The sequence below is a fragment of the Haliaeetus leucocephalus genome, unplaced genomic scaffold (assembly GCF_000737465.1).
Source record: "Haliaeetus leucocephalus isolate CR32 unplaced genomic scaffold, Haliaeetus_leucocephalus-4.0 Scaffold406, whole genome shotgun sequence".
Lineage (NCBI taxonomy): Eukaryota > Metazoa > Chordata > Aves > Accipitriformes > Accipitridae > Haliaeetus > Haliaeetus leucocephalus.
The window spans coordinates 6157978-6173245 of NW_010972842.1; the positions used below are offsets into that span (position 1 = coordinate 6157978).

The 15268-nt window shown below is 42.2% G+C and overlaps 1 protein-coding gene across 1 annotated transcript in view; it reads right to left on the minus strand.

The window, feature by feature from the left end:
• Positions 1-137, minus strand: part of TWF1 (twinfilin actin-binding protein 1) — a 17937-nt gene extending 17800 nt beyond the window's left edge. Inside the window, exon 1 of the mRNA XM_010574109.1 lies at positions 62-137. Within this exon, the coding sequence (XP_010572411.1) occupies positions 62-137 (76 nt within the window). The remainder of the gene's footprint in view (positions 1-61) is intronic.
• Positions 138-15268: the final 15131 nt, after the last annotated feature.

Consider the following 15268-nt stretch of genomic DNA (forward strand, 5'->3'; position numbering starts at 1 on the left):
GCCGCCTACAGCAGAGCCCCCGCCAGGCCGGGCTTCCCCCGTACCCGCTCCTTCCCCGTACCCGCTCCTCCAGACGTCTCCTGTGGTCGCTTTAAAAGGGGGACGGGGTACACAGCCCCCCTTGCGCCCGCCGTCATCCTCCCCGGCGGCAAGGGGACGAGTGCCCCCAGGGTTGCTTGTTGGCCGAAGTACTGAAAAAATCTCTGAGGTGAATTGAGTTGATCTCCAGGAGTCTTGTCGCGGGGACGTCCCGCCCTTGCTCGGGGCGGCAGGGAAGGAGCCGCAAGGTGGGACAGCAGGCGGGTTGTGTGTGCTGTGAATTCTGCATTAAACACCCCATAAAGAGCCCAGAAACCTGGGGAAAGAGCCCAGAACTCAGGGGGCAGAGCCCAGAAACCTGGGGAAAGAGCCCAGAAACCTGGGGGAAAGAGCCCAGAACCATGGCTCTTTCGGCTCAAGCCCTTGCCCCCGACAAGGCAGTCTTTCTCTGTTAGTTTTGCAGTTTTTTGCTACTTGGTGGCACTGCATCAACAGAAATAGTGAAGATTTCTTCTCCAGCATGGGTCTGGCAGTTGAGACGCTTGTCTGCATTGGCAAGGCACGGGTCCAGGCAGAGAAATGGCGTACCTGCTTCTTGGTGAGCAGCCTGCCCACACGGCCAAAGGCTTTTACACCTTTTCAACCTGCGCTGATGAGGTTTCCTTGAACTTTTAAAGTTCCCAGTGAAGAAGAGTCCTGCATCATGACTTCAAGCATGCTCTGAAGGTAGGTTTGCTCTTGCCAGCTGTCTTTCACAGGTACGTCTGTCTACAGGTTGAGAAGCACCGTCCCCTTACAACAAAAAGATGGCTTCTATCTCTTCTTTAGAAATGGCTTCTGCCTCCTGTACTCAGCGTTTTTAATCTGTGCTGTGATCTGGATTAGGCTCCGCAGGTGAAACGTGCAAGCAATTGTAGATGTACCAGGGCTGTGGGCACTTAATGTAGTGTCCTGATGCTGACGATTTCTTCAGATTCCTGAGAGTTCGCAGGTATTTATGGGTCACTGTTCAAACTGAGAACATAAGAAATGCTGTAACAGGGCATACCAAATATCTAGGTCAGTGAACCAGGCAAGAATAGAAGAGTAAGGCAAGCGCGTGGTAATCCTTCCCTGGCTCACCTTCCCAGCCTCCAGAGTGCTGCAGCTCAGGAATTTCTGAAGTCAGCTGTGTTGATAGATGGGGGTGCCTGCACTTTGTCAGATCCCCAGTTTAAAAAGGTGAGGGATTTAGTGTCCTATTTGGGAAACGTGAAATAGCACTGTAACTGTGGTATGTGAGGTGTGCTGCATAATGCCAGTCCAGCAAATACGAAGTCACTGGGGAGACGGGTCACCAGCTAGCCAGTTGGGACTAACTGAGGACTGCAGCAGCCGGGGAAACAGAGAAGCTGCAGTTTATCTTTCTTCTAGCAAGGAGGTGCTGAAAGAGCAAGGAAAAGACTTCATGTGAAACCAAGAAATGAGAGACAGGAGGTGTTTCCCAGGTACCCAGAGGTCAGCCCTAATTCCCCTATTATAAGCCTCCAGGAGCACAGAGGTTATAAGAAGAGCAGCTTTTCCGAGAGGAAAGGAGTACTAGAGATCCAGCCAGGGTGGCAAAGATGGGGTGCTATCACAATTACTTTAAATCATTTGAGCCTAAGCCTGCCATGGGTCCTATGTTCTTGGTTCCTCCGCTGTGTTGGTTTTAGCATTTGTAAAGGATGGATTTGCCTGAAATTTTATGAGGGAAAAGGAAGTTTTCCTTGATAGGCAGATGTCCTGAAAAGACAGATCGGTTCCTTGATTGAGTTAGTCATGTGTCCCCAGGAGCACTACTGTTGGCACAATGTGGTAACAAGGATGTGTAGCTAAGACTGTGGAACTGTGCTTTCAATGGAAACCCATGCTTAGACTGGAACTATCAGAGTGGTATGAGACTATAACGTCTGTCACCCTTTTGAGACCACCTTGACTATCTGAGGTCACATCACATCAGTTCCCGCCAGTATGTCAGAGGGCTCCAAAGTGCAGAAGCGGGATCTTAACATCTGCTTCATGTGAAACAAGACTGGTACACACCGGCATTTTGTAGCACCTTTTTGGCAAAAAGATGAACTGAAAGTCTATTTTTTTTAAATCTCAATATCACAAATATTTTCCTCTATTGGGGGATTTGATGTTTCACAAAGAAGAGACATTGCACAGAAACAAGCACAAGCAAGTAACAATTTTATGTCTATTGAAGAAGCCTAAACTTCTGAATTTCAGTGTGCTTCAGAGTCTTACTAAAATGTTTTTGATTATTAAACTCCTATCCAGATCATAAGAGTGTCAGGGTAAGAACAGGGAGGTTTATCTGTTAGCATATGCATTAAGTAACTTTTTTCTTTTTATTAGTTATATTTTCTTCCCTGTACTTGAATTAATTTTTTCCACAATACATTAGGTTTTGTATCTAATTAAGGCTGTGATTGTTTTGGTAGAGACAGCATATTGCAGTTTCCCAAATTTAATAAGATTATTTTAACTGAATAATAAATGACTAGTCAAAAGGAAATATTTTTAATAGAGTTTGGTACAGCATTTTCTATGTGACTTCTGGGTCTTGTTTTCATTTCCAGCGTCTTTCCCTATACATTTGCTTCTTCATTGATTTAGCAATGCTCTCTTCGCTTATGCTAGTTTATTAAATGCTGTGGTTATAATCTCTATGGAGTCCTCAGTTAATTGTGCTCATAGTTCCGGAATCATGTGCAAACATTTTCTCCTGTTGTGATGTTGCCAGGAAGGCCTGTTCCAGCTTTGACTATAATTGTCCACCTGACAATGGAAATGCACATATTTTTTTACATACAGTTTTTATCACTGCAGTCCATACCTATCTTGAGGTGACACTTCAAACACTAAACACATTTCCAACAGCTGAAGAGGGAAACCCTTTTTACTGGGCAATATTACAACTTCATTTTCTTGCTGTCGAGCTCCTTTGCCTGTGGATCTCTAGTCTGACGCTCTTCAAAGCTTCATCTTAGATTGTTCTTTTCCCCCATCAGCATATTCTTCAAAAATAACCATATTTTCATAAGATAATTATAGTATCAGAGAGTTAGTCCATCAGCAAGATGAACTTCCTTCCATATAGAGTAAGAATGAATATCAACTACTTCCTTCAGAAATATGTGAAAACTTCATTTCTTCAACTCTGTTTGCTTCCAGTAATCTCCATTCTCATACACCTATAGGTAGCTAAACAAAGAAATTAGAAAACATACCACTCCTAGAGTCAGATTTCCTTATAACTTTGAGGATATGTGTGAAAGGTGTTCCTAGCAAAATGGACTTTGATTGCTGAGCGTGCCAGTGTTACCCGTTTGTAAGTCTCAGTATATGTAGTTCTAATCAACCAACACACTATGTTCAAGTCAAATAAAAAGGTATTTCTTTGTGATGGCTAGAGCTTATGGGTAAGTCTACTATTAAGAAGTATTGCTATAAGAACACGTCGCTCTCTTGCCATTACAGCAAGTGTTTTTTATTACACTGTGGACAGCTCTCACTTTACATTCATCAGTAAGTCTTTATAGCAGTATGAATATCTCTTAATTTCTTTATGCTCTGAGGTATTTCTGCTCATTTCTCGTAAATGAGTAAATAAACTGTCTGACTCCTGTCTCTTAATATTCATAATCTGAGGGGCTTTTCTTTCTGGCTGCTTAAACAGCTGACACAGTAGGCGTTGTCTGTGGGTAGCCAGGAACGTGCTAGATAGACAACTATTTTAAACGGAATTACAGTGTCGTAGATAGCCAGGTCTGAGGTGCTGGGGTTTTCCTAGCCACTGCCATAGATGAAAACAGATTTGCAGCAATAGGTTTTGCTATCCTGAAAGTTGTAGACAACTGATTCTTGTCATGTTTTGGTATGCTTTGATAATAAGAAGCAAATGTCCTGTGAAATAAACTGAACAAAGCACAATTGGTTGGAATTCCCATATTTCTTACATCTTTCTGTTCTGTTAAGTGCTTCTAGACCTTATTAAGGAGTTGATTCTGAATATGGTTTGTTGATATCTTTGTCCATTTCTAGCTCTTAACCTGATCTGGTAAATCTGTAGATAAACACTAGACATGGCATCTCTACATTCTCTATGCACAGCATAATGGGCAATATGATGGTCAAATTGTTTCATGCTCTCAGTGATTTTTAAATGATGAAATTTCTCAAATGTTGTTTGTTCTTTCATATACTTACCCCAATAGTAGTGATTAACTAACGTGTATATACCACTGCAAAATCATTGTGCAAAATTATTTGTAATCCAGGCACCCTTTCAGCCACTCTTTTCAGATGTTCCGTTCTGCCTCCATGGTGTGTTATTTGAATGCATTTCTGAAGCTCATTAAGCAGTACAACTGGTATCTCTGTGGTTCTCAATTTTGCCTTTTCCCTCCAGTGGGAAAAATTATTTTAATTATTTAAAACCTATGTTTGCTTTGTCAGTTATTGATGACAAGTTCCAAGAAGTCTCCTTGTGTGTAGAGCACACAAGAGATTTTTAGGAATCATCTTACATGATGTTCAAAGTGATTCTTGGGTCAAGGAGAGCAAGAAAAACTTTGTAAAGACCTGGACAGCTCCCTTAGGCCTCTGGAGTAGATTTATAAGTCACAATTTCCATTTTAAGCTATCAGGACTAAGCTAGTGTATGCGTGCCTTCTTCCCAGTCCATCATATGCCTGACCATAAATACCAAGATTTTAAACTTGACTGGATTCTAGGGGAAGACTGCACAGAAAACAGAAGCAGGACATGATCTGCTCCGATAGGGTGACTGGCTAAAGAGATGTACTAATTATTTATAGCAAGGTGTATTACATTGCTGTAGCCCAGATCAAAGATGATAACAAAGCAGTAACTGATGCCATATTATTATCTTCATTCAACAGGAATGAAATCTGCTTGCCACCAAGATGAAGCTCCACTTAAATAACACTTATATTAAAAATCAGCGTCTTGTATTGAAGAAAACTCCAAGGCAAACATGAGCTGCTGTTTGTGTTCATGCAAAACCTTCCTCTGGATCTAGAAAAATGGTTCCAATATCCATTTATTTTTGAAGAGACTGGGTACATTCAAAGTCTTTCAGCAGCCTCTCCTTTCACATTTTCATGTCAATTAGGGCTACTCTATCTTCCACTTCATTGGATTTGCTAGCTATTTCTTGATGAGAAAGAAAATGTGCTTGGGACTGTTTCAGTCCTGTTTGGATGATCATACTGACAGCCCAGCACATGGTGACTGTAGAAGGACCCCTTTTAGAATGCCAGTGAGTCCTGGCAGAGAGCCACCAAACACAATACTGTCTAGATTTAGAGTAGACCTTATCTGCCAAGACTGGTAATTACCTCCTGCAGGTGGGTGGCTTGTCTGGCCAGTAGTCATGTCTGAGCATAGAGCAGTATTCGAAGTTTGCATGATCTAATGAGCTGGTTGGTAGTTTTGAGTATCCTGGAAAGTAGTCATTTTCTCGAAGATTTCCTCACTCAAATATTCCTGTTATTAACAACATTTAAAAAATAATAACAAGGCAGATACAATGATTAGGTGAAAATGCATATTACAAAAATCGGAGATTACACTTCTGTTTTTCCTAACATTATCTGCAGGATATCATGACTCTACTGAAATCATTAAGAATTCTCTCACTGACTTTGGTACAGACAGGTTTCTATGAGTAGGAAGTATGTGAACTGCTTTTAATGGCAGATGATCTAGGATGATAAACTGGTGCAGCACTAGCATGGATCCTGTAATTTTCCTGGTGACCTCAAAAGAGGGATGCTGGGCAACATTCCTTTCATACATATTTCCACTTTCTTTTAATATTTACCTTAGATGAGTGCATTAAGTCATTGTGAAATACTATCAGCTGAAACACCAGCACTGTGCTGATTATATGCAGTTGTTTATCTTGTTTCCCATTACTACAGAGATGGCGGCTCCTCTCTTGATGAGGTACGGTTAGTACAGACTAATGCCAGATGAAGCAAATGTGACTGTGGCCAAGGCATTGTTTGCACTCTGTGTTGAAGACACAAAGTCCTAAGTCACTTCCTCTCTTAATTAGAGTGTTGCAGAGCCTCTGGGCCTTGCTAGAACTGTTTACCTTGTAGCCTAGGAGTATCAGTGTTTGAAAATGTCAGTCTTTCTCTTATATCTTCCTTAATATTTTGCCTGAAAATTTCAGTCTTTTCTCTTATATTTTCCTTGACATTTTGCCTATCCTTCCTGAGATCCCAGGTTCCTGCCTGTTTCTCCATTGCATGTATGGCTGTGAACTTACTAGATCTAAGAGAGTCATAGAACCATAGAACGGTTTGGGTTGGAAGGGACCTTTAAAGGTCCCCTAGTCCAACCCCCCTGCAATGAGCAGGGACATCTTCAACTCGATCAGGTTGCTCAGAGCCCCCTCCAGCCTGACCTTGAATGTTTCCAGGGATGGGGCATCTACAGCCTCTCTGGGCAACCTGTTCCCATGTTTCACCACCCTCATTGTAAAAAATTGCTTCATTCTATCTAGTCTAAATCTACCCTCTTTTAGTTTAAAACACCATTACCCCTCATCCTATTGCAACAGGCCCTACTAAAATGTCCATCCCCATCTTTCTTTTAAGTCGCCTTTAAGTACTGAAAGGCCACACTAAGGTCTCCCCGGAGCCTTCTCTCCTCCAGGCTGAACAACCCCAACTCTCCCAGCCTGTCCTCATAGGAGAGGTGCTCCAGCCCTCTGATCGTTTTTGTGGCCTCCTCTGGACCTGCTCCAACAGGTCCACATCTTCCCTGTGCTGAGGACCCCAGAGCTGAATGCAGTACTGCAGGTGGGGTCTCACCAGAGCGGAGCAGAGGGGCAGAATCCCCTCCCTCGACCTGCTGGCCATGCTTCTTTTGATGCAGCCCAGGATACGGTGGCTTTCTGGGCTGCGAGTGCACATTGAAAGGTTGTGTCCAATTTTTCATCCACCAGTACCCCCAAGTCCTTCTCCGCAGGGCTGTTCTCAATCCCTTCATCCCCAGCCTGTATTGATAGCAGGGGTTGCCCTGACCCAGGTGCAGGACCTCGCACTTGGCCTTGTTGAACCTCATGAGGTTCACATGGGCCCACTTCTCAAGCTTGTCCAGGTCCCTCTGGATGGCATCCCGGCCCTCAGGCGTGTGAACCGCACCACTCAGCTTGGTGTCATCTGCGAACTTGCTGAGGGGGCACTCGATCCCACTGTCTGTGTCACTGGTATTAAACAGTACTGGTCCCAATACAGACCCCTCAGGGACACCACTTGTCACTGATCTCCATCCGGACATTGAGCCGTTGACCACTACCCTCTGGACGCGACCATCCAGCCGTATTCCTTTTCCACTGACTATCAGGTTCCCTCTAATGGCTCCTTGTATGCTTCTCATTGCTGTTTCACAGTCTTATCCAAATTTCCAAAGAAACTAAGAAAAGGTTTAAATTGTTGTTAGATAATTCCACTTTTTGATGTAGGCATCGTGAGGACAGCTAAGACCTTCTGAGAGGTGTCGAAGCTGATGTGAAAGAATGGGAGGACCTGGGCCAAAGGGTTCTTCCTACTCATGGGGTCCCACTTGCTGGTGAGGAGTTCAGTCAGACAGACTTTTCTCCTGAGTCACTCAGAAGTGACACCCAGTTTCTACCCATAAATTGCTATTAAAAAATAGTAGCAAGAAAATATGGGGAGTCTTATCCCCAAAGGGCTCCATGAGACCAATTAGGGATTTTATTACTAATTGCAGAAAGTATTCTGAGATGCGACAAAATAAAACTCTGACACAGATCCTTACTCTCCAGTGCGTACTGTTTAAATAGACAGAAATGTGGAAGAAGGGTAGGAGAAAGACTTGCAGTGAAACCTGAAGTATTTGCATTGTTCCCTTCTAGCATTTAAGACTGCTGTGTTAGTACTCAGCGCCTTGCATTTAGTTTCCAGCAGAATAAGACCCTCACAGGCACACACAAACCCAGATGTATGCTATGTCTCAGCATAAGCTGAAGGTCTCCAGTACTTCATTTTAGTTCCAAAAGATTCTACAGTGCACCCACTGCTCTTCTTATAAATGAAAGGAAATTTAGTAAACAAGCAAAGGACTTTTGACTGCACTGTACATTCTTACTTGTTCTCTCAGGCACTTATTCAAAGTGCCTGTCCATTTGCAATGGATTTCCAGCTAGTAAATAAATTATTACATTTATCATTGTAATTTTTTTTTTTTTGCATACTATGCTTTTTCACAGTGCATTAGTGTGAGCTAAAAATAACAGGCATTTGTCACAGGCTATTCTTTGGCCATTGAAAAAATGTCTATTTGCATAATAGATACTGCATATCCCAATATACGATGAGAAGAAGCTTTAAAGAAAGGTCACAAAAGTTGGTCTTCTCATCACTTGTCTAAAACTAAAAATCTAACAGCAAAACCCCTGCTCTCTAGGCGTAGCAGTGTATATATGATTCTCTTAATTATCTTCAGATTATGATTAGCTCTCTCATGTTTAATATTGGTACATCTGATTATTTTCAGTGAGATTATAGTTCTGATTCACCAAGTGCTACCATTTGCACAGTCACATTGAAGTTAGCAAGCATAGCTCCCTTGTATTCCTGGGGTTTGATCCACAGCTCGGACAAGCCGTGTTTTGCACAAGACAGCTGTGTGTGTCTGCTTCGGCAGGGACAGATTTGCTCCTCAGTTGTATTAGTGCAGTGTCTGGTTTGCCATAGTCTCTACCGAGACCCCCAGCGCAGCAGCCAGTGCCTCATATACTCCCTGCCCTGCCTCTGTTTCTGTTCCCCCGATCCAGTCAGGTGTATGTGACAGTGCATGATCAGCTCTCAGACTCCTTTTATTGTATTAGGTAACGTACTCCAATTTCAGGTATGCGGAGATATGAAAATAAAGTCATTTAATTGTTTGAGTTATCACACTGTGCTTGAGTTTAAAAGCAGTACTTTCGTCAAGATGCAAAATTTTTATGTCATGCTACACCTATTTTTGCTCTAATAGAAATAGGAGCAAGACACAGGGAATTTGTATGACAACAAAGTAAAGCCTTCAGACTTTTTTTTTTACAGAGGCAATGTGTTGTTATACTGTAGTTACACAAATTACAGTTGTTCATTGCACTTTGGAAAAACATTATGAGATACAGTGGTTGAAAACACAAGACTTTTTTTGTCCTGTGTTTTTTCATGGGGTTAAGAAATTACCCCTCATTATTTTTAAACAAATTTGTCTTTAGTATTGAATAAGCTAATAAAGCTTAAATTATTCTCCTGTCAGATAGTAATCTGAGGCCTGCTTGTATAAAAGAATATAAAGCTCATACTGAGCAAAAAATTATGTTATATTTTTCTTACTAGAGTTCAGCAACATTAGAGCATATTTTCTTTTCCCAAAGACCTTCTGTTACCACTTACTATTTTTCTGACCTTTTGTCTTCCAGCTTGAATTCTATCTTTCTGAAGTCTTCTTTTACCCTTGCAATAAACTTGGACAGTGTGGTTAAGCAGTATCCGTGGAAGGCTGAATTCAGATTCCACTTTTTCTTAATTTTTGTTTTCTCTGATTCTGTATATGCAACTATCAAGGTAGCTGCAAGCTGATTATTCCTTTCTTTTCCTAGTACAGAAGTCACACGTCGTTGTTCTATTAGTTGAAATTATCCATATGGCCAGCAGATGCACTTAAAAGGTATTTAATTAGTGGTGTAAATTCACCTCACTAGACCGTTCTTCTTCAGTGATTTTATCTAGCGTGTGCTGTCTGTCTCTTTGAAATCAGTATAGATTATTTGAAGTAGAGTCATGCTTACTTGGAGTAAATTTGTTCTGGATGAACAGAACTAAGTACTTCATTCAAGTGTAAGTTTTGTTTATCATTTGACTTACCATCTTCAAAACTTCCAGTACAGCTTCTGCTTTAACCTTGGTAAGCCCTGTATCATTTGACTCCAGGACTGAAGTTCTGTTTCACAGTATGTAAAAGGTCACTCAAAGTTCTGGTTCTCCTACTGCTTTTTGTCCCAAGTTCCACTGGTATTGCAAAATTAGATATATGTATTAAATTCTGCTCAAAATTATATTTTTGTGATTTAACCTATCAACAATGATGAAACCATCCCTTAACTTCATCTTGGTAAATTAAAACTTGCTTGACAAGGATCAAAAAGTACATATTAATCACCCAGATCCCAAGATTCCACTAACATTTTTAGCTAAAGCATCATTTATATTTGTTAAAATCTATATCCAAGCTCTTTTTTTTTTCATTTTTTCTGCGTTATAGAAACAGGAGGTATAATTTTTTCCTATTCACATTTACATTTGGTTTGAAATGTTTTGGGTTGTAGCTAACAAGTCAAAAGAATCCAGAGGCTTAGTGTCAGAAATGTGTCCTTTTGCCATTATTTTTAGTTTCCCTCATTTTAGATAATTTGCAATCTCTTCCTTGTTTCGTTGATGAAAAATGTGAGATTGAACCAGAAATAAGGCCCTTTATCATGACTTGGAAGCCTGTTAGTTCAGCTGTATATTGCGTATAATGTTGATTTTGCATCATTCTCATTCTTTCATTGAAATGTCAGTAGCTATCTGATCACATAAATCCCTTAAGGATTTCAGGTGTGTATATATATATATCTTGGTACTGACCTAACCAAACAAATGCATTATATCCTGAAGTGACATCAGAACGGTTTTTCAAAGAGTGCGTTCTGTCAGCTCGTATTATTGCTGGTTGTTCTCGCAGAAACAGAGGCACTAGTTATGCCAAAATCATGACTAAATCTGGTGGCTGCTCTGACTTACAGCGTGTGCGTGTGGAGGCTGGGGATTGCACGGCTGCACAGCCCGCACCACTGTCTTCCGTTTGGTTATTCCGGTTCTTCTCCCTTTCACTTCTTTCAGTAATTGAGACCTGAACCTGCCTTTCCCATATTTTTGCCCATGCTTGCTGTCAGCCTGGGAAGCCTGTAATTAAGTAGGTCATCCTATTTACCCTTTAAATATTGTTACAACATTAACTTTCTTCTAGTTCTGTGAAATTTCCTCAGCATTTCAGAAGTTGTTAGGAAACAAATTTAACTATTAACATTGCTGTCTATCACATCTTTCGTTTATTTTTCTAATAACTCTTCGACCTGCCATTTAAAAATAAATGTTTAATTTAAGTTGCTGCTGTTTACTATCCTTTCATATTATTGATTTAACGGAAAGTATTTCACTGTTACATAATGTGAAAACACTGTTTACGTTTTCCAAATATGCAATAGAAACATTTCTGTTGTTCCACATTCTTCTAGACATTTCTATCTTTCACATCTTGTAGTGAAGCAGTACTAGTATTTGCAATGTCATTATCTCTGATTAACATTCTTACTTTCCATGGGAGATATATATTTTTGCCTTTTCTTTCTTCTAAGTTTTAAAATTATTTAACTCTTTAGTTATATACTAACTGTTGTCAGCTTTTGTTTTTTTTCCCATTTGTTCCATGTTTTAATGTGCTGCTTTCTCTTCTTTTAGACAGTAAGAAATGAGTTGGGGAATGCAGATAATGAATAGATCTTAAGTGGTGTAGCTGAGATGGGTTGCCGTAAAGGTGACTGTGAAATTTCCAAGGGGGACTCTTTTGTTACAAGGCTATTTTTTGCAGGTGTACTGGATCTGGCCTGGGGTTAACTTCCTTCGTAGCAGCATGTTGTGCTGTGTTTTGGGTTTGTGGCTAAAACAGCTTTGAAAACACACCGATGTTTTGGCTATTGCTGAGCAGTGCTTGCACAGGATCAAGGCTGTCTCTCTTCCCCACTCTGCCCACGCTCCCCCCAAAGTGAGTAGGCTGGGGATAGGCAAGAAATTGGGAGGGGACACAGCCAGGACAGCTGACCTAAACTGGCCAAGGGGATACACCATGCCATATGACATCATGCCCAGCAATAAAGCTGCGTGGAAGAAAAGGGTGGGATGGGGGTTGGCTTCAAAGCTGGCTATCAGAGACTGACCAGGCATCGGTCTGCTTGTGGGCCTTGGTGAGTGATTGCCTTAGCATCACTTTTTTTTTTTAATTCTCTTTTATTAATTCTCACTTTTTTCCTTCACTTATTAAGCCATCTTTGTCTTGATGCATGAGTTTTCTCTCTTTTTTTCCTATTCCCTCCCCTGTCCCACTGGGGGAAGAGGCGGGGGGGAGGGAGCTAGCAGCTGTGTGGGTGCTTACCTGCTGGCTGGGGTCAAACTGCAACAGCAGGATGGAAGAAAAATACATTAGGAGCACAGTCGCTGAGTAATGGGGGTTTGAGGGATGAAGTACTTTTTCCAAGCAGCAAGCCAGGGAAGAGGCATTTGTGCAACCACAGGTGAAAGGAGTGGGAGGACAGGCTGAGAGAGCTGGGACTGTTTAACCTTGAGAAGAGGAGGCTCAAGGGAGAGGATCTTATCGATGTGTCTAAAAGCCTGATAGGAGGAGTAAAGATGAAGCCAGAGTCGACTCAGTGCTATCCAGCGAAAGGACGAGAGGCAATGGGCACAAACTGAAATATGGGAAGTTCCACTGAACTTATGAAAAAACCTTTTTACTGTGAGGGTGGTCAAACATTGGAACAGGTAGCCCAGAGGGGTTGTGGAGTCTCCAACCTTGGATATACTTAAAACCCAACTGGACACAACCCTGCTCTGAGCAGAGGGCTGGACTAGAGGATCTCCAGAGGTCCCTTCCAGCCTCAGCTGTGTTGTGATTTTGTGAAATTTCATGGGTGTTAAGTGACCCACAGTTTTGTGGATCAACTAGCTAAGCACATAGTCGGTATAGATAACATGGGATATCAGAGAGCTTTCTCAGAGGAAGCTGTAGCATTTTTTTTCCCATCTCCAGAATTACCTTTCAGTCCTGGATACACAGGATTTCATAATGAATTGCATTTTCTTTTTATTTTGTTTTTGAATAGAGTGATTACACGAGTCTTTCTAGTCTGGACCTGCAGCTTCTTCACTGACAAAACTAGCACTTTTGCTTTGGCATAGAAAAGCAAAGAAACTTGCCTCTTAGTACAGCATCATTATTTTGGAACATACTGTAGCTCGGCGCGTGTTCCTGCACCAGACAGAGTTGTCTGAGGTAGCAGAGTCTTGTAAGAGAACTTTCCAGTTACAGACTAATGTGCAGAAGGCTGATTCCTCATATTTGAATGTAAAATGACTACAGAAATTGATACTGCAGTAAGATGTATATACGGTTAGTTCAGTACTCACAGCTCTGCTCGATAGCCTTTACACAAGTGCTATTTTGTAGTAGGAATGCTGGTAAAATAGTTTCATTCATAAGAATCGAAACTAGCATTTCAAGATGACTCATTGTCCTGATTCAACCTGCTTTTTAGGTTCAACTTAGTGGTTTTACTGCTGGCCTATTCACTTGCTGACAATTTCGTAGATAAGAGAGTTTATATTCTTCTGTTGCTGGCAGTTCCTGGTTTTTAGAGAGTGGGCCCGATTGGTCTTGCTTGCTTAGATTATTTGTTAATTGTTGCTATTCAGGTATGTATTTCATCAACTAAATCTTGATTGTTTGATTAAAAAAAAGGAATAAGGGTGGTCCAGCTTTTTTTTATATACGAGTGAAATATTACATTGTTTGAAAAAATACTAGCTTCCTCTAAGAAAGCAATTGCAACATGAAATTTGGGAGAGGTACATGGTGCACTTATGCTTTTGGTGACTTTAATAGAAAAGTAGATGATTTTCATTTGATTGACTTAGTGGCTTCAAAAACTTGCTCACTGATTTACTATCTGAAAAAATGTTCAGGAACGCTTTGTAGTTGTAGCATGGGTTTCCATCTGAGCTGAAGAAAATTTTTTCTTAGTGTGTAGGTGCACGAAGAGCGTGATCTCTTTTGTGGTGGGTGCTGCCTCCTTCTCTGTGGATTCTCATTTGTTGAACAGAAGGAGACAGTTCTGCAAGCGTGGCAGTGCACATAGAACTGTTGCATGAACAGGCAGTGCTGTACGCTGTGTTTCTGTACTCTTTTGTGGCACATGATGATTTTTTGCCTCTGAATATTTTAATTTTCTGTTTACTGTAAAGATTGCTGGGGGGGGTGTTAGTGTTCAATATTGAATGTTGCATCTTTCTACCTAAAATTGAGCATCTCATAGGCTGTTCTAGTGAGGAAGATAATGCGGTGATTACGTCAGATACCTTCAATACCGTTAGGTTTATTTACAAAAATACGTAAAACTGTATTGCCATAAGTACAGAAGGGATTCCCAAGTCTTCATCTGGTGCTTGCTGTGGTTGTGCTGGTCTTTCACAACCTGACTCCCCTAAAGACCCTTCCACATTCCTCCGTGGAGCTCAGCCACATTCCTCCGTACCTTGGCCTGAAGCGGCCGAGCGCGTATCCGTCCCTGTTTTTTTCAGTCGGATGCTGTATTTCAGATACCTGCCCCAATGGAGTTACCTGGCTTTTCCCAACAGACACTGAGGCTGTCTCTAGCACCTTCGGCTCGGTTTTACCCGTCCTCAGCGACGACCAGAACTGGTACCCGCTGCCTAAGACCCAGTCACAGTGCACGGCTAGGAGCATCCTGTAAACGTTTTCCTGGGATGTCAGCAATACCAGCGCGCTGGCACTAGGGACCACATCCCACGTAAAAAGGCTTCGGTTGACAATTCGGCCGAAGCGCAATGTCAACAGCTCCGTCGGGCTGCGCGGGGGCGTTTTGCCCGACACAGCCCCGACACCGACCGTGCGCTCGCCCCGCAGACCGGCCGTGGCCCCCCGACAGCCCCCTCCCACGGAAGCAAAAATGGGTAGAGACCTCCCTCCCCTCCCGAACGCGAGGGTTTTCCTAAATCCTCCCGAGCGATCCGGCTATGATTGCCAACCCCGGGCTTTTGCTTCGGGGTAACACATCTCCAGATCGCCTCCCGCTCCCCCATTCCCCCCCTGTTTGTCATTTCCTACAGCTCGTCTACTTCACGCTGAAATCTGACCGCTGGGAATCGCGCGTCTCTCCGCTTTCCTTCACCTCCCCCGGCTGGATAAACCCCCGGTGGCTCCCAGGCCACCATTTTCCAGGGTGAGTAAAAAAAAAAAAAATAAACACCCGCGGGAAAATAACTCGCACGGTTCGGCTCCTTTACCAGACAGACCTCCGGGGGGGGGGGCG